This window comes from Vicia villosa, linkage group LG4 (assembly GCF_029867415.1).
Source record: "Vicia villosa cultivar HV-30 ecotype Madison, WI linkage group LG4, Vvil1.0, whole genome shotgun sequence".
Taxonomy (NCBI): domain Eukaryota; kingdom Viridiplantae; phylum Streptophyta; class Magnoliopsida; order Fabales; family Fabaceae; genus Vicia; species Vicia villosa.
In genome coordinates, this window is record NC_081183.1 from 128,000,836 (window position 1) to 128,021,639 (window position 20,804).

The 20,804-nt window shown below is 36.2% G+C and overlaps 2 protein-coding genes across 3 annotated transcripts in view; both read left to right on the forward strand.

The window, feature by feature from the left end:
* Positions 1-20,804, forward strand: part of LOC131595186 (uncharacterized) — a 45,513-nt gene that overhangs the window by 18,537 nt on the left and 6,172 nt on the right. The gene's annotated exons all lie outside the window — the stretch shown is intronic.
* Positions 13,119-16,696, forward strand: LOC131595188 (uncharacterized). Of its 2 annotated transcripts, none has more exons than XM_058867480.1 (2): positions 13,119-14,490; positions 15,329-16,696. In XM_058867480.1, exon 1 carries the CDS (start codon positions 13,315-13,317, stop codon positions 14,476-14,478), a length of 1,164 nt encoding a protein of 387 aa, XP_058723463.1. In that variant the 5' UTR covers positions 13,119-13,314; the 3' UTR covers positions 14,479-14,490; positions 15,329-16,696. The 2 variants fall into 2 exon arrangements, with proteins under 2 accessions (XP_058723463.1, XP_058723464.1); XM_058867481.1 differs by having other exon boundaries at positions 15,332-16,696.

A 20,804-nucleotide genomic window follows, 5' to 3' on the forward strand; every position in this document is an offset into this window, starting at 1 on the left:
ATGCGTGAAAATTGACACCGGATAATATGCAAACAATCGACACGTCGGTGTCACAACATAAGCATGAAGAGCAAATTCCATCCAATCCATATTTGATCATCAACAACAATCAGCAAACTTAAAAATCCGATTAAACAACATCATTTGACAAATAGATTGGTTCTTCAAAAGCACAATTAAACATTTCATCAAACGATTAGCATGCGAGCCTTGGATCTTAAGCACCGTGATCATATCATCAAGAGCAATTTATTATCAAGCCACAAATTATTTCAATTAAGCATAGACATATTGAATTATTATTCTACAATCAATTATCACATGCTAGTGCACAAAATTAAGAACAAATACCTCACACAAAGAAAATATAAAACACCTTGCATGCACTTGCTTTGATCACAAGCAATATGCACATATTAGCAACAACAATCCACCGATAGGTCTCAAATTCAAACAACTAAACCATATCAACATGAATTATTCAATCAACACACAATTATCACCATCAATTATCATAGATCCATCATCCACAATTAAAAATCATCTTAATCAATTTGAAATTAAGCAACAAAACTAATGATCTAGCAAAGTTTATAGTGAATTTATCGGATCAAACAAAGAGAATGAGATCGGATGAACACAAACGTGATTGCAACTTTGCGTGTCTATTAGTCGGGATAACTGCAAGTGCACAGTCGTGTCGTGTAGTTTTAAAAGATATCGAATCCACAGGGACTATAAATCGATCTACCGTTATCTAAAGTTACTATGTAAAGCTAAGGCTAATGATATTTGGGTTGTTTATAAAAGGAAACTAAAAATCTTAATTCTAAGAAATATAATAATAAGCAGATATCAGTATGTAGTTCGTCTAACTTAGGTGATCCGGAGTTCCACTAGACAGATTCTAATTAAATAAAAAATGTTTACTAACTATGTTACTTAAAAGTCCTTCTCTCAAACTCTCGCTCTATTGATTCAGACTACGATCCTAACTCATAATGTACGCTCTCTCCATCCCACCAGATTTAGAAACGCTTTTTGAAAACATCATATTTAATAAAGTGCCCGCTTCATGAAGACGTTACCTACTTAAATCTCCTAGTCTCAAACTTTCGCTCTGTTGACTCGGATCATGCTAGTATTCTCTAACGTACGCTCTCGCCATCCCGTGTCGGGTTTAAAAACACTTTTTGAAAGTAAATAAATTCTAATCAGTTTTAATACGCTTTCGCCAACCTTAAAACTAATGTCCCATGTCTACTATTCAGTTAAAGATCTCAAACTCTCGCTCTGTTGATCTTAACCTTCATCAGTTCTAAAATCTCAAACTCTCGCTCTGTTGATTTTATAACTATAGCAAATTAAATTAGACACAAAACCAGAAACGAGTGACTTTTAATAAAACATTATTTAGGCCAATTTATTTCGGATCCCTTTGGTTAGATTAATTTACATACCGATATCTAAATAAATTAGCCAGACATACTTAAAGAAACAAACATGAAATTATAATTATTAATCATGAACATGTGCGTATTTAGATTTGTAATGATAAAACAATATTATAAGAACTAGAAACTAAAATAATTGCAAATAACTAAACCTGGAAATAGAGCAGACGAAACAAACTTGAATAAAATTACGAACAAAACAAATCTTGAAACTTGAATAAAGTTTTGAAATAATGTCGGCAAGATTGTGATCCAAGATTGTGATAAACTACCACTTTTACAAAGTGATAATTTATGCCTAAAACTATGAACAGCGCTTCCGCGCCTAAAACTTGGACGCCTTCAAATGAATGCTAAGACTCTTTTTATAGTGAATGACAATGGAGGTTACTTTCAGCATCATGTGAGAAGTAGTGGAGAGAGTGGAGATCATGGTGTGAGAAGTTGAGAAAATCTAGGAAGACTTGGAATTGTCCACGAAAATAGTGGAGGAAATGGTTAAGTGGCGGGTCCCCCATCCTTTGGAGACGGGCGTCTCTTTTGGCATGGAGGCGGGCGCCTTTTGTTGAGAAAAAGATGGGGACGGGCGTCTCAGGAAATGGTGACGTGGCATGGACTGGAGACGTGCGTCTCCCACTTGGTGTGGGCCTTGGAGACGAGCGTCTCTACTATTTTCGTGGACTGGGCCTTTTCATTCTTTATTTATTTTCTTCTTCTTACCTCTCATCTCGCTATTTGTATTTTTTGAATCCATTTCTTCTCAATTTCTTCTCCTTTTATGAAATACTTCTTGCATGAACAAAATACCTAAAACAATAGAAATACTAGCATAATACTGCAATAAAATATAATTATAATAAAATAACGAAATAATTTATGTTATAATCGAGCCTAATATACGATATAATTACGTGTTATCAACATCCCCATACTTAAACCATAGCTTGTCCTCAAGCAATCAAACAACACGGTAAAAAGAAATAATTAAGCTCGATTCGAAACAAGGGCATGACACGACTCCTAATCATATTTGTGTTAGGAAAATGTTACATCGATAGGTACTAGATATCAACACCAAGGATACAGTAATGACACAATGTTTCAGAGACTCCCTCTTTATGCAAACCAGTTCGAATTATGCCATTATAACTCAACCTATATCCCTCGTTTCTCTTTTGCTCCTTTTCATTCAAGCGCAATCACATTAAGCCCGTTATCTGTACACTCACATAGTAGGGGAAATCGGTTAGCGACTATGATCATTTTCCTTTAGCACGGGGTTCTGGTTTTTAAGTGGTGCAACCCCATTTTTCCCAACTGCGGTTGCAGGGGATCAGACTGTAATCCACCCTACCAAGCCTAGTACCAGTGACCTCTAGGCCAACCAACAATGGGTGCTAATTATTAAATCCTTATATGCGTAACAACCGTTGGGCTAAATGACCTGGTGAGGGTCACCTAACTTAGGGGGTTATTTTTCAATCAAATCATTTATCTATTAAAAACAGGATCATTCACTTATATTCATCGACTCCCTACATAGTTTGTGCTTAAGATGGTGCCGAATGCTAATATAAAATACTTAAGAGCTACTTTGAAAACTTGAGCCTAAGGTCTCGACATAATGGGCATCCAAATTGATATCACATAATGAGGGGGTTAGGGTTTCAGGACGGTATCGATGTTGTTGAAACATCTCCAAGTATTTCTAACAATGCCTAAAGTGTGACAACCTCTATACTTTCAGAGTGTGTATGCCATGCGTCAAAATTCAATTTTTTGTTGGAGGTTAAAATTTTCAAATTTTGGGGAAATTCGATAACAACATAAAATCATGTATATAGATTTTATAACATAACTAGAAAACAATAAAGCAACAAATGACAGCGGTAAAGCTTCTCCCCCACACTTAAACCAAACATTGTCCTCAATGTTTTGATTAAAGGTGGAGAAGAAAAGACAGAACTTATATGGATGCTACCGGTGGGCTATCACGTCCAAATCCGCTCCGCATTCGGAGGAAATACCTTCTCTTATCATGCTCATTAATGGTGTCACAACCAGCGGCAAAATTCGTAGGAATGTGCATGGAGACCGGCTCATTTTGAGATGATCATCTATAGGTTTTTCGCCTAGATATGGTCAAGACATGACGGGCAATCCATATCATTTATTTTCTGCAAGGTCAAACAATAAAAGAAAAACATTAAACTGAGAACTCGTGGGTTGCCTCCCACGCAGCGCTTTGTTTAACATTGATAGCTCGACGGCTTAGAGTGCAAGCACTCAAGGTGGTTCTCTCGAGAATGACTCCTCGGTTAAACTTTTAGCAAACATCGTTTTCCATGGCCACTTATCAAGCCATCTCACATATCCCTCACCTTTTCTTTTCTTTCTTCTGTGGGGTGGTTCATTCTTTTGAAATCATGGTGGCGGTTTTGGATCTATCCTAAGTATCATCTTTTCAAATTTGGGTTTAGTGATTTCATCCACAACCTCAAAGGTTAACCTTACCCTCTTAACAGTAATGATATCCCTAGTTTCATGGTCCTCTAACTTTCTCTTTTTATGCAAGGCTTCAAACAAAGGTGCATTGGTGTGGATATTTTTCAATACCTCCACATACGTTTTGGATTTGGATTCTACCTTAGCTTCCATAAAACTTTGCTAGGAAGGAATGGGTGGGATATAGGGAGTAGGAATAACAATAGGTTTTTCCTTCTTTACCTCTTCTACGACCTCCCTTTCAGTTTGTGTTGGTGGATTTTTCTCAATATCCACTCTTTTCTCACTAGAACTCTTCTCAACCACATCATCACTTTCCTCAGTCTCATAATCACTCTCCTCAATCTCATAATCACTCTCCTCAGGAATTTCAATTTGTTTTTCACTAATGGTTGTTTCAACATCCAAATTCTCCTAAAGGAAGGGTCCTAGAAGGTTTTGTTCAAGTTGGGAGATTTGAGTCTCTAATGCCATGTTGTGAGTCGCGAGGGACTCAACCATAGTGGTTAGTTGCCTAAGGGTTTCATTTTTTTGAAGACTTTGTTTGATAAACTCTTGGTTTTGGACGATTTGTGTATCTACAAAGTGCTCTATCATGGCTTCTAATCTAGAGTGAGTTAGCGTCTCGTCGGAATCCTCTATTGATGTTTCGAAGTTAAAATTATGGGATTCTTAAGGTTCTTCAATGGGAGTTAGCGTTACATTTTGTGTTTCCTCAAAGTTCTTCGTCATCATAGATTCTAGCCTAGAGAGAGTTTGTGCTTCAATGAATTCCTCCATTAATATTTTGAGGTTGGATTTATGATAATCTTGGGACTCCTCAAAATGTTGGGCGTGGTGATCGTAGAGGAAATTTAGTTGATGATAAGTTTGTGTTGCATTGAAATCCTCTATTAATGCTTCGAGGTTAGAGTTATAGGATTCTTGTGGTTCCTCAAAATATTGGTTGTGGTGATCGTAGAGGAAATTCGGTTGAGGATGGGTTTGGTTGGAATTATAAAATTCTTGTGTCTCCTCAAAATGTTGGGATTGGTGATTGTAGAGGGAATTCGGTTGAGGATAAGCCAGTGTCGAATTGTAATCCCCAATTATTGTTTCGAGGTTTGGATTATAGGATTCTTGTGGCTCCTCGAAATGTTGAGATTGGGAGTTGCAAAGGTAATTTGGGTGAGAATGAATTGGTGGCGCAACGTTGAAATTCTCCAACAGTATTTCGAGGTCGATTCTTGGTATCCCTCGAAATACTGTTGTTGGGAGATGTAGAAAAAGTTTGGATGATACATTGTAATTAATGAAAAAAAATGCCTTAGTCTCTACTGCGTAACTAAAAGAGTTACAATATCGACTTAAATAGTCCCCGACAACGGCGCCAAAATCTTGATCCCGAATTTGCGTGTCTATTAGTCGGGATAACTGCAAGTGCACAGTCGTGTCGTGTAGTTTTAAAAGATATCGAATCCACAGGGACTATAAATCGATCTACCGTTATCTAAAGTTACTATGTAAAGCTAAGGCTAATGATATTTGGGTTGTTTATAAAAGGAAACTAAAAATCTTAATTCTAAGAAATATAATAATAAGCGGATATTAGTATGTAGTTCGTCTAACTTAGGTGATCCGAAGTTCCACTGGACAGATTCTAATTAAATCAAAAATATTTACTAACTATGTTACTTAAAATTCCTTCTCTCAAACTCTCGCACTATTGATTCAGACTACGATCCTAACTCATAATGAACGCTCTCTCCATCCCACCAAATTTAGAAACGCATTTTGAAAACATCATATTTAATAAAATGCTCGCTTCATGAAGACTTTACCTAATTAAATCTCCTAGTCTCAAACTCTCGCTCTGTTGACTCGGATCATGATAGTATTCCCTAGCATACGCTCTCGCCATCCCGCGTCGGGTTTAAAAACACTTTTTGAAAGTAAATAAATTCTAATCAGTTTTAATACGCTTTCACCAACCTTAAAACTAATGTCCCATGTCTACTATTCAGTTAAAGATCTCAAACTCTCGCTCTGTTGATCTTAACCTTCATCAGTTCTAAAATCTCAAACTCTCGCTCTGTTGATTTTATAACTATAGCAAATTAAATTAGACACAAAACCAGAAACGAGTGACTTTTAATAAAACATTATTTAGGCCAATTTATTTCGGATCCCTTTGGTTAGATTAATTTACATACCGATATCTAAATAAATTAGCCAGACATACTTAAAGAAACAAACATGAAATTATAATTATTAATCATGAACATGTGCGTATTTAGATTTGTAATGATAAAACAATATTATAAGAACTAGAAACTAAAATAATTGCAAATAACTAAACCTGGAAATAGAGCAGATGAAACAAACTTGAATAAAATTACGAACAAAACAAATCTTGAAACTTGAATAAAGTTTTGAAATAATGTCGGCAAGATTGTGATCTAAGAGTACATAAATTGTAGGCCTAAAACTAATGGTGTGGTAGTTCCTCAATGTGATAAACTACCACTTTTACAAAGTGATAATTTATGCCTAAAACTATGAACAGCGCTTCCGCGCCTAAAACTTGGACGCCTTCAAATGAATGCTAAGACTCTTTTTATAGTGAATGACAATGGAGGTTACTTTCAGCATCATGTGAGAAGTAGTGGAGAGAGTGGAGATCATGGTGTGAGATGTTGAGAAAATCTAGGAAGACTTGGAATTGTCCATGAAAATAGTGGAGGAAATGGTTAAGTGGCGGGCCCCCCCATCCTTTGGAGACGGGCGTCTCTTTTGGCATGGAGGCGGGCGCCTTTTGTGGAGAAAAAAACAGGGACGGGCGTCTCAGGAAATGGTGACATGGCATGGACTGGAGACGTGCGTCTCCCACTTGGTGTGGGCCTTGGGGACGGGCGTCTCCACTATTTTCGTGGACTGGGCCTTTTCATTCTTTATCTCTTTTCTTCTTCTTACCTCCCATCTCGCTATTTGTACTTTTTGAATCCATTTCTTCTCAATTTCTTCTCCTTTTGTGAAATACTTCTTGCATGAACAAAATACCTAAAACAATAGAAATACCAGCATAATACCGTAATAAAATATAATTATAATAAAATAACGAAATAATTTATGTTATAATCGAGCCTAATATACGATATAATTACGTGTTATCAGAACGCGAACAGGACACAAGCACGAACGAAATCCAAGAGATGTAAGGAATAGAATGGGGCGCAAGATTCTTGGAGAGGGAGAGATGCACGTGACACTTCAATCGGAGGAAAGGATCATGATTCTTACTTTGATCTCCATTTGTTCTTGAGATTTGATCTTGAATTGATGAAGATTGATGATGTTTTTGTAGTTTTGATTCAAGAGAATTGAGAGAAAGTGTTTTTAGAATTTTGGTAGAATTGAAGTTATGAGAGAAAAATAGGGAAAATGGTTTATATAGTGCGAGTGGTGAAACGTCAAAAACGCCCTTAATTATCTCTTTTTGGCTCGTTTTCGAGGAAATGTGGCTCGGTGTGAAATTCAGAAACATGACAAATATCGACTCGAAGATGACTAAATTTGTGACTCATAGCCGCGAGAATTGTCTCGATCCAATAAGCGGTGAAAAAATTACGCACGTTTGAATGACGAGAAACGCCGATTCATCTGGCGCGCCTGTGCAAAATTTTGTGAGTACCGTCCAAAGAACTCGGTAAAACTCATCCTTTGGTTCGAAATCTGATTGAGCACGTGTGACAAGGAATCGAAGCTAACTAAATTTCTGAGAGAATTCCACCAGAATGGATCTCTTACGATAAAAATCGAAGAAGATATGAATTTTCAAACTTGTCGCGACATACCCGAAAACACACTTTTCACTAAAAAATCACGACGCTCTTCAAAATGCTGGGCACTTTTTGTGCATAATTGGTCGACGGCCCGTACATATGAAATCTCGAGAATAATGGCATGGAGCTGCAGTTAAAATTTCGAGCGAATCCGACAAGCGGATCATGAGATATGAATTTTCTAAGGCCTGAAAACCTACATTCAACACCATTTTTCATTGTGAAGGCTCAAGTAATTTGCTAATTCGACCACCTTCCTCATAGAATCGGTTTCTGAGAAAAACATGAAAGTTGTAGAGAACGTCGAAACAGTCCCGACTTCACGAGAACCAAGCTCATAGCACCTTCCAGCTAAGACTTGTGAATTTCTTCGCATTTTCACCTTATAAACCAATCTTCACGTCACATTTCCTTAAAACCATGAAAACTCTTTATTATTTTTCTTCCCTTTTTGAACGACAAAATAAACGTCTTTGATAGCTCAAATAAAGAGGGCAAATTTTGGGGTGCAACACTTCATAGCAACTTTGTTCCCCTTCCTCGTATTCGACATAAGCTATTCTTTCTTTTCTATTGTTTTTACTTACTCTAGCCTTTTCTATTTTTAGGCCCTCAATCTGTCGATTGCTATCGGCCAATTGGGGGCATATCTCGCAAGTTAGGGTGTCTAGTTTCTTCCTAATAGAATAATCTAAACCACTTGTGGCCATTTTGATAGTTCGTGTTCAGGTACCCGAGTAAAACACCTAGCTTTGAGCATTCGAAACCTATTTAGATAATCATCTATTGGCTTGGTGAGTTTTCGCTTCACACTCGCCAATTCTTTCAAACTAACCTTTGTTTGTCCCATGTAAAACTGTTTGTGAAATAGCCTCTCTAATTGTGCCCACCCATGTATCGAATTGGCTGGCAATATAGTGAACCAAGTGAAGACATTTTTTGTTAACGAACTTGGGAAATACTTAATCCTAAGATTTTCATTTGCAGCGGTCTCGCCTGCTTCTATTAAGTACCTTGCAACATGTTCAACAGTTGATTCTGTCGTGTCCCTTGAGAATTTGGTAAACTTAGGGACTTTCTATTTAGGGGGTATATTTGACTGAAGAATGTATTCATTCATAGGAGAAGTATAACTTGGCCTATGAAGGCCAACATTTACCCCATTTTGAGCCATAATTATTTCTACTAAGGCTACTAAGTTATTGTCTGTTGCCATATTATCACGTCGAAGTTGTTGCACAACTTCCTTTGCATTTTGGTTTCTATATACCATCACTACCCTGGGCTCTCTCTCTAGGGATTTGTTGCTCTTGCTTGAGAGGTTCGACCCTTGGATGTTCTACACCCTCTCCCTGATTTTACCAAGTTTAGGGGTGGTGGAACCCTTTGATTTTTGTTTATTTTTTGGCCTTCTTCAAGTATTACCCCTTGATTATCTCTCACCCAATCCCTCTGGAGATGCGGGGGAGGCTGAGGCACACCAAAAAACTGTGCAAGGTGCGCTATTTTGCTACCATTTGTTGGTTCGCTTGAGTTATATTTTGAATCAAATGGTTGAAGATCGTACCCATTTTTTGTGAAAGCATTTGGACCATGTCATGGTTACTCTTGTCCATTTTCTGCCTAATGATTGTCGCAGAATTGTTTGTAAAGTTTGGCATTTGGGATGAAAATGCTTCCCCAAAGGGCTAGTTAATTTGACCCGGATTGAAAGCATAGCCAGAACCTTGTAATGGGGAAGTCACATTCATCCTAGGTTTTGAATATGTCGAAGTGGAATTATGTCGACCTGCCACAAATATAGTTGTCATCCATAAGGCTGTTCACGGTCATTCGACGGTACTGAAAAAGCAAGGGTCCAAGGGGGCCTTTGGGAAACATTTATCAATGGCGGGGGAGTCACTGGTGGGCCCTGTGGTCCTATGTAAGTCAAAATGGTGCTAAGTTATGCGTTATGCTGCGCTTGCATCGAACTTTTCGAAGACGGCATAACGTCTGATACGGGCGCTGAAACCATAGTTCCCCCTGTCGAAGAGACTGGGGTGGTATTTGACTATTGTTAGGGGAATTTTGATTTGTTGCCTGTGGTTGAGTCTCCATTTTCCTAATGTATCTTCTCTTAGGTATTCATTCGTTATGTGTGGCTAGTTTACCACTTTTAAGTCTCATGCAACGATGTAAATGCTAAAGGATACTAAAGAATTTTGAAACAAACTGTACAAAATAAAGACAATTTGTAAAATTAAATCACTCTCCCACTGGGCGTGCCATTTGTTTACCGTGAAAATTGGTAAACTAGCGTTAGTCTTTCAAAAGTAAAAAGCTTTTGGTTACAGACATGATCGACTAGATTTATCCTAGGACACGTGCTTTATATTTTAGATATTCTCGTATAAAGTGAAGAACAATTCGACACAAATCATGCTCTCGTTTCAAAGTTCATTTGATCTACACGAATCTTTTAAAATAACATTGTGACTTGTAAAATAGATAATGTAAAGGCAATTGAAGAACAAATTGCAGTAATATAAATGACAAGAATGCAAAATTCTAGAAATGTTAAAACTCTATAAAACTGTAAAAAAGGATGTAAAGATGGTGTTTTTATAGATACGTTCTCAGACTGACTCGTTTCTCACACACAAATACTTAAAGTAAATTAATGAGATTTTTACAAAAATGAACACCCTGAATCTAATGCTAAGACTCCTATATATACTAATTCGAAATAACCGTCTCCAACAGTATTTCGATCAGAGCTTGTCACGTTCCGCTTGACATGCTCTTCCCTTTCCATGAATCTCCACGCGTCCCTTCATACAATGGATCAGGACAAACAACAGTTACGCCTTCATTCAGACTTAACGTTCCCGTCGAATGCTCGTTTCCGTTGAACCAAATATCAAACTTAGAAAATATTTCTAAGTCTATGCCTAACAACTTTCCTTATCAAAAAGGTAACTTCGACAGGATTTCACGAATCATGTCATCTTGTCGAAGGCTTTCAATCTTCTCAATTATATTTCATTTTCTTCAATAATAACGTGGTGTCGAAAATATGGACCTTGAAATGATGTTTTCTTGAAGCAAACTTGATTGTGAGGCTCATGGCTTGATGAAACATTGTTGAAGAGGGCATGAAAATAAACACACGAACTTATGAAGTTTCTTGATGAATCAAGCCATATGATCTTGCGATGAACTTGATCAAATAAGGTGAAGAGATGCTTAAAATATGGCACTTGATGATAATAAAATCTCTATTAAAGTCTAAGCCATTTAGCTTCCACGAATTCCCAGTTGATTGAGGATCGATCCTCAAAACCCTAGCTTTAGGAGAGGTATGAATGCACTTGATTCCCTCACCTATATTGCACAAAAAATTTGAAAGACAAAAGATATCTTTTTTTGTATTTTTTTAGTATAAAATATCAAAAAAATATTCACAAGTTAAACAAACATGGGTGCTTGATGATTCCCCAAAGATGAGGTGAATACAAAGCTAAAAGATCAAACCTCAAGATGGTGATCTTGATTAATGATAGGGAAATATTAAGGTCAAAAATTGAGGTATGGCAACTGCCATTACACAATCTGAACCAAGGTTGCAGTTTTACAAGAATGAAGAGGAGCATAACATACACCTAACTCAATATAGAAGGTTGATTGGATCGTTACGTTAGTTATCTAATACTCGGTCAGATTTGGCGTTTAGTGCCGGTATTGTGAGTAGATTCATGAAGAGACCGAAGGTATCTCACTTGGCAACAGTCAAAAGAATCCTAAGATACGTCAATGGGTCTACTGGCTACAGGGTTCTCTTTCCCACAGTGGATACAGACAGAAAATGCAATTTGCTCGATTTTACCGATTCTAATTGGTGCAAAGATAAAGATGATCGAAAGTCTACAGTTGAATACATCTTTATGTTTGGTGGAACACCAATCTCACAATGTTCAAAGAAGGGACCGGTAGTTTCACACTTGTCTTGTGAGGCCGAGTATATTACTGCTTCTTTATGTGTGAGCCAAGCCGTGCAGCGAATGAATCTATTGAAAGAGTTGAGCAGCAATGAGAGTCAAGCTGTCACAGTCTTGGTAGATAATGTTTTAGCTATTAATCTTGCTATGAACCCAATTACACATGGGAGGAGCAAGCACATTGAGATGAGGTTTCACTACTTGAGGGAGCTTGTTAGTGAAAGCAAGTTAAGATTGATATATTGTAGAAGCGAGGACCAAGTTACTGACTAGTTAACTAAGGAAGTCACAAATGATGTGTTCAAGAGGTTGGAGGTGAGCATGGGTATGGAGGACTTGGAGCACTTGAATTAAGGTGGTGTGTTGAGTGAAAATAAATAATTCAAATCCTGTAACCAGTTAACACGGGGGTGTAACCAGTTACAGTTGGTGGAAAAGCACTTCTGCAAAAGAAAAAAGCATTTTTTGAGTTGCGTTACGTTAACCGGTTAACAAAACACGTTAACCGTTCACACTTGACATTGAGTTTTTGTGTTTTATCTGTTGTAATCGATTACCAGTTTGTGTTAACTGGTTACATCCCCGAGTTTTGACTTTTTCTTGTATTTTAAGGATGTGCTTTAAATCTTAATCATTTTGTAACACTTGTATAAATGCATTGGAGATATCCCTCACCTCAAGTAAATGAAAATTATCATTCTCACTCTCAATTATCTCTCTAATTCTCTTCTCTCTCACTACCTCTTTCTCCATATACTTCGCGCCTGTTTGGTTCTACAGTGAAAAAATTGATTTTGAGTGAATTGACTATGTAAACTTGATTTAGGATAAAAGTGAGTCAAATGTAAAATGATTTAAGTTTGGAGAAATTTTTACAAAATTGAACTGAACAGTAAATTTCAGTGTAAAAAGCAGATTTGAATCACCACCACTTGTTCGTGTTCACTTACACTAGTTTATTCATTTACAAATTGAAGTGAAATGTTAATTGGATGACTGGGTGAAACTAGGGGTGGCAAAACGGGCCCGGCCCGCGGGGAAGGCCCGTTTTACCCGCACTTTTTTGCCGGGCGGGGCAAGGTTTTAGGCCCGCTCTCTTTAATGTGTCCGCCTCGCCCCATTTTTCTGTGGGCTTTTGCGGGCATTTGTTTTTCATAGAATTTTACTATTTTAAGGCCTAAAAAGCCGAATGCCCGCGGGCTTTCCCGCCCCGCTCTCACTTTTTTGCGGGACGAGGCAAGATTTTAGACCCGCACTCTTAAAAAATCCCGCCCCGCCCCGTCCCATTTTTTCGCGGGCTTTTGCGTGGCGGACCTAAACGGGACGGGCATGCCCGTTTGCCACCCCTAGGTGAAACCACCAAAGCAAGCTCCACCATGAAGTCACCATTTTCGCCACCCAGCAGAAGAACAAACAAACTTGAGGTATTACCAATCCGATAGACAAAAATAAAACAATTGTATTCCACTTCATTCCATTGAATTTGAACCCTTCATATTTCTTTCGAACAATTTCTCAGCATTATTCTTTCAATTTTCACTCCATCAATCAATCATGTTCAACTTCAATAGAACCCTAATCTATCTCAAAACCGTAACACCACTATCCCCAAACCCTAATCCTCTTTTCCATCCCTACCCATCACTCTTCTCTCTTCATTTCTGCACCAACACTTCCGATTCAATCTCATTTGCAGTCTCCTACCTCATCCATAATTTCGGATTCTCCCCACAACCTGCTTCCAAACTTTGCTCCAATTACCGTCTTCAATTCAACACATCCCAAAACCCTGACTCTGTTCTCACATTCTTCAGAAACCACAATTTCTCACATTCACAACTCCGTCATATTGTTGAAAAAGCAACATGGCTACTTTCCTGCAACCCCTCCAAAAGGGTCTTACCAAAGTTTCAATTTTTACTCTCCAAAGGCGCTTCTAACTCCGACATTGTTAACCTCGTCAGTAAGAACCCTAGAGTCTTGTCTCCTAGCTTGAAGAGTCATATAGTCCCAACCTATGAATTGGTTTACAGATTCTTGCAATCTGACAAGGACACTCTTGCTTGTGTCTTTCACAATCCAAGTTTACTTATTGAACATATTTTTTCATATAATATTAGAATGTTGATTGAGAATCGAGTGTCTGACTCAAATATTGCAAGATTGCTTCGCGTCCGGAGTCGTACATTGTCAACACTTAACCTGGAGAAGTTATTGGAGGAATTACAGGGTTTGGGATTTGATCTTTCAAAAATAAAATTCAGCATAGCTTTGATTGCGAAAACATCGGTAACCAAAACCAGGTGGAAGGAGAAAGTTGATACCTTTAAGAAATGGGGTTGGTCTGATGAAGACGTCGCTGAAGCATTTAAGAAGCAACCTTATTGTATGTTAACATCCATTGATAAGATTAATTTAGTGATGAATTTTTGGGTCAATCAGCTGGGTTGGGATGCTATGGCTATTGCAAAATCGCCAGGTATTTTATTGTTAAGTTTGGAAAAAAGGATCATTCCGAGGGCCATAGTTGTGCAATTTCTTCTCGATAAAGGTTTGAGAAATATGAGTGCATGCTTAACTAGTCCATTTTTTGTGCACGAGAAGATGTTTCTTAGTAAGTTTATAAAATGTTTTGAGAATGAGTCTTCTTATCTACTAGAGTTGTATGAGAAAAAACTCAATCTTGCATACACCTCGGACACAACTTGTATGTCGTGATTATATTTTAAGGTATGTTAGTCTTGTTCCATATTTGATTTGAAATTTGTTTGGTAAAGACTTTGATTGGATCAAGTTTAGCTTTGCTTAATTTGACAATTGTTGACTTTGTTTTGACTGATATTTCTTCAAAATAATCTTGTTTATATACAACACAATTTCCTTTATTGCGTTTTCTGCATAATCGCGCTTCTGCTATTGCATTTGTTTCTGTATCACTCATTTCTACACAATTTTATTATGTTTGTTATTCGGCAATACTGGTTAAATACTATTTATGCATTATCGTGTTCTGCTTGTTACGTTTCTGGTTTTGCAAGAGTCTGATTTGTAGGCTACTACTGTGTGCAAAATATCCTGGTTTGTTCGATTTTGCATAATTATGTTTCTGCTGTGCTTGTTTTTGCTGTGCAGTCACTATGGTAGTTTTTACTGCCAAGTAGTCTACTGTGTTGCGGTTTTTGTTTGGCTGGTCTATTTGTGATAATCTTAATTGGCTTGACAGAACCATCATCCTCCACCAGTTTGTTAAATATGTCAAACCGTTACTTTCCATTTGAAATGATAGACTCGGTGAACTAACACAAATAATGATTAATATCATGTAAGTTTAGTACATAAAGTAATTCAGTGATGGGAGTTGCAGAATCAAGAACCATGGGACCAATATATTTGTGAACAAATAAAGCTTGTTCAAATTTGGGGTTATGATAATATCATGTCATACTACTCTTTAGCTATATTTGTGACTATCTCATTTCACCTCAAGTTATAACATGATTTAGAATATTATGGAACATCTCATTTCACCTCAAAATCACTCTAACTAGACAAATGCTTTACATGGTAGAAGTTACGGTGATAAGAAGCGGTGTGAGAATGACACACAAGAACATGAAGAAAAGAATGCAAGTATCCTCAAATTGTTGCGTGATCAGATGGATTATGTCATGATTCAAATTTCAACATGTAAACAAAGGAGTGACTCCTTGAAAATATTGCATTGCGATCAGATTGGATCGTGGTGTGATTTGTGAATCACTCAGAAATGCCACATATGATTAATGATGAATCGCGGAGCGACCATGTAGTATCATGACGCGATTATGTTATAAAAATACCTTAGGATATATACGCTAAACTTATGCCAAATGATAGGGGTTCCAGACTTGAATTGAAGAACAATATTTGTTTAGTGTTTATGGAGTCAAGTGGAAGCCTTTTCACCATTGAAGTTCACTTATATTCTTGAATGATTCATGTATTATTTCTCAAACCTTGTTATCATGTTTATGGAGCCAAGTGGAAGTCTTTTAACCATTGAAGCTCACTTATCTTGTATGATTCGTGTATTATTCCTCAAAATTGTTATTATGTTTAATTGTGTTATGAGTAATTAAACATACTTTTGTGAGCGATGCATATTTGATCTTTGAAATAACCTTGTACTTTTGGAGGCAGCTGTTGATTTAATATATTATTTTTATGATATTTATCTAATGTCTATACTTAATTATTTTTATTGAATGATTTCCAATAAATTAATTTATGATTTATTGTATGAAGTAGGAGTGCAATTTATAAACGCTTTGAAATAGATATTCTAGTTTATCACCCACCTAAGAATAGATGCGGATCCTTGAAACTCATGTATTCATGTTGATGTTAAACTTAAGAAAATTTCCATGATTTACTACAAAATCCTCATGTTCACCCGGGATAAATCTTCCACAACAAAAAATTATTGTACAGGGAAAAATTAGTGTTACTTTGGTCTTCCTCCTAAATTTCAACCTTATTATAAGAATATCATTGTTCTGTTGTAGGGGTCATTCAAGATTCTTCAAATTTGGTATTTTGGGAATCCATAAAATAAGATAGACTTTTGTAGCTTCTTGTAAGGTGTTCCACCAAAACTAAACATCAAAATTTATTACTTGCGAGCCTCTTACGACCCTTTTGGTTCTTACTAGGGGTGTTCAAAATCAAACCGGCTCAATAGAAAATCGCAAAACCAAACCAAACCAAAACTGCAAAAAACCGCATTTGGTTCGGATGTGTTTATGCCGTTTTTTTAACAAACCGCGCGGTTCGGTTTGCGGTTTGTATTTTACAAACCGAACCAAACCGCATAATGTTACAATTCCCAAATTAAATTAACTTATATCCATCTCAAACTCAAACCTATTATGCCTTAGTCTTACGATTACGAATGATTTTCTCTTCCTCACATTTAAGGTTTTCAGTCTTCTCAAATCTCTTCTAGCGGTATTGTGTCTTCTTTTCATCTTCTTATCTAAGTACATATTACCTATTCTTTTATAGTTTTTCATCTCTTAAGTTTTTTCTTTTTCATCTTATTTTTTTATTCTACTGTTTTCTCTTCCAATTATGTTTTTAACGTTCCTCTTCTTATCTAATCTCTCATATCTTCTGCTCTTTCTTTTTCATCTTCTCTAATATTTCATCTCCTCTTTTTTTCTATTTCATTATAATGTTTTTGATATTATTCTATGCTACTATTTTATGTTTTTTATTCCACTTTTATCTAATATTATTTTTGTATATTAAATGGAAAGTTGTTATCCAAATATCATGAATTTTGTTGTTATTTGATAACGCATAAATGACTAAATACAAAGTTATGTTGTCATTTATATGTGTATGTACGACTCAATAAATTTTTGTAAGAAAAATTGAACCAACCGATCCAATGCAAATCGCATTAGTTTGGTTTGGTTTGGTTTGGTTCAGTTTTATTTCTAAAAGCCAACTGAATCAAACCGAACCGCACATTTTTTCTCTTGCGGTTCGGATGATTTTTTACGTCAAAACCGCTTAAACCGCACCGCGAACACCCTTAGTTCTTACACAAGTATGAATTGTTATTTCTATGTATTTCATTAAAGGACTTCTCAGAAGTCATGAAAGGAATGCTATATTGATGGTGATTAGGGTTCTTGATGTTCATGTTACACTTTTGTTAGAAAATTGAACTGAAACGAACTGAACCATTATGGTACAGTTCTATTAAAAAATTGAACTGAATCGAACTGAACTATTATATAAGATCACTCGAACCGAATTAAAATGAACTAAAAGTTTTAGTTTGGTTTAACGGTTTTGAACTCCGAACCTTACCTAACCATTAGAAGAAATATTTTCCAACCCATTGATACTTCATATTTGTATTGTTAAACTAGTCTACTTCATGGACTATTGAGACTATGTAACAAGTTTATATCACCATACTTAAAAGTATCTAACTTCAATTAGTTATGCAATTTTTGCATTCTTTAATTTCTTATTTATTTTTGTCTCAATTTGTGAATTTTAATTTGATGCATTCAAACATGTTTTCTTGCTCAGGAGGTTATGGACTAAAATTTAGAACACAGAAGTAGAAGAAGCTTATTTGAGAGAGTCGTGCACAATCAAAGAATTTGGATCATTTTAGGAGTTTTATAGTTGGATGAATGTAATATAAGTTGTGTTGTGATCTGTTTGTTGCAGCAGCAGATACAATTAGATATTATTAGATACTATCTTGAATGCTTGATAGGCTGTCTTGTGATTTACAGTTTGATAAAAGTGTAACTGAATTGTTTTATGACAATTTAAGCTTGAATGCTTAATATTGTTTTAAATATCAATTAAAGATTGTTCTGATGTGATGTTGTAATTTACACTTTGATCAAAGTTGAATTGTTTTTTCTTGGAATTTACCTCCCTTTAAAAGTATGATCAAATTGAATACTGATGGTGTTAGTAACTCTGATAATGATGCTGAATATGGCGGTGTTCTAAGGGATCACGAGGGCACTTGGAAAGGAGGCTTCTCCAAATTTGTGGGAAATTGTAGTGCTTATGTTGCTGAATTCTGGGGAGTATTAGAAGGTTTACACCTTGTGAAAAAATTATGATATGCGCAAGTGGAAATTAACGTCGACTCTATGATTGTTGTTAAAGCTATCGAAGAAGAAAAGGTGGGTATGGTTGAGTGTGTTGCTATTCTGCGGCGAATTTTGGAGATTATGTCAACCTTAGAAGTGGTGGTAATTTCGCATGTCTATCGGCAAGCTAATTCTTGCGCAGACTGTTTGGCAAAGCACAATCTCATTGATAGGAAGTTAGTTATTTACAAGGAGGCACCTCAATATGTGAGGCAATTTTTAGATCTAGATGATGCTGGGATTGCTACTCCCATTGTGCTTCTTGTGTAATTGTTTTTCTTTTTGGGCTTAGGCTCTCTCTTTAATAAAAAAAAAGTTGAATTGTTTTAAGACAATTAAATATCAATTAGCCACATAAACCGAAACATTTTAATTGATAAATAAATTAAATTGAACCTGATCAAGCTGATTACAATTTTAGTTGGAATTGGACCTAATAATTGTATCCATGGTTTCAAACGGTTTTACATTTTGAGCCCGAGCCCAACCTAAACTAACAGTTGCACACCCTGTTGTCTGGGCATTTAATCTGACATCCCCAAAGTGTATGAAAAGACCAAAATAACCTTGTTTGAAGTTTCTACCAAAAAATTAAAATCTCCTAAGTGATATCCGAAATTTGAAGCACATCAATTTTTTTTTAAAAAAGTGAGATTTTTATCGGAAATTTTTAAATTTTCAGAAGATTTTACCAAAATTTTTGAAATTTTCGAGAGATTTTATGGAAATTTCAAAAAATTCTGAGAGATTTTATCAGAAATTTTAAAATTTTCAGTAGATTTTATTAGAAATTTTAAAATTTCCGGGAGATTTTACCAGTAATTTCAAATTTTCTAGGATTTTATCAGAAATTTTTTACATTTACAAGATTTTGCAACAAATTTTGAAATTTTCGAAACTAATTGCAACTTATAAAAAAATTTAAATGAACTACCAAAAATTTCATTTGAAAAAAATTATTCTCATTTCATCCAGAACATTTCTAGAATAAAAAAAGACAATTTCTTTATAGACTCCCTTGGGTGAGAACTCCTGCTGAAAACTCCATGATACTCCTGATTTCGGAAATACATCTCCGATACCACCATTTTTCATATTTTCTCAGAATTCAGAGATGCACTTCCGAAAACACCCATTTTGGGTGTTTTTGGAAATGCATCTCCGAAAGCACTTATTTTTCAATTTAAACGTTGGATTTAAACTGTCAGGTGTTTTTTCAGAGATGCATCTCCAAAAACACCCTTCATATACCTTTTCCCTCCTTCACTATTTCATTCATTTTCCTCCAAACAAAAACTCAAACCCTCTCCAAAACCTCCATCATTTTCAATCCATTTTTCGTCTCAAAATCAAGTTTCAAGTGGTTGATCATACCAAAGAGAGCATACAAAGCTACAATTTGAGGTAAAGAATCTTCATTTCATCTCTTATTCCACTACATTGTTGCTGATTTGTTGTTGAAGAAACTGCGTCAGTTCGGAAATGTACTTCTGAAGTACACCACCTAACAATTTTCGGAAGTGCACTTCCGAAATAAGCTCTGATGCAGAATTTTAAAAAACAGTTTTAACAACATTTATGTTTTTTTTCATATGTTAGGTATGGTGCATCCAGACAACATTGTCACTGATGAGTTAGTAGTCCCGGAAGAGGTCAACGTAGATACTAAGCCTAAAGAGCCGGTTAAGGATGTTAAAACCATTACCGTTACGGTGGATGTTCGACCACAATTTACAAATGATATGACTTTCGCTTGTCGTGAACATTTGCTAGTTTGGGTCCGAAATGAAGCTAGTAAACTTGGATTTGACATTGTGATATTAAGGTCCGACAATGGTAGTAGTAGAAGGAAAGCTTTTGTTGTGTTGAATTGAGAGAGGGGTGGGAAGTATGTACCAACAAATCAGGTGTTAAAACACGATGACACGGGAATGAGAAAGTGTGCGTGTCCGTTTAAGTTGCGCGTAACTCGTAGGATTGATGATTTGTGGCGTTTTAGCATCATATGTGGAGTTCATAATCATGCATTGGAAACTAAACTACACGGGCATCCAATTATCTGTCGGTTGTCTCGGAAAGAGAAGGATGTTATTTCCGAATTATCGACAATCAAAGTTGCGCCAGAAACATACTTGCTGATTTGAAGCAATAAAAACCAGATAGTGTTTCAAATATCAAGCAGGTATACAATGAACAGTACAATCTTAAAGTCATGAAACTGGGCCCGAGGTCAAAAATGCAACACCTTTTGAAACTTTTGGGTGATAACCAATACGTTTCAAACTTCAGAACTTGTGAGGACAAAGTTACGGTGCGTGACATATTTTGGACTCATACCGAAAGTATCAAGTTGTTCAAAACATTTTCAACCGT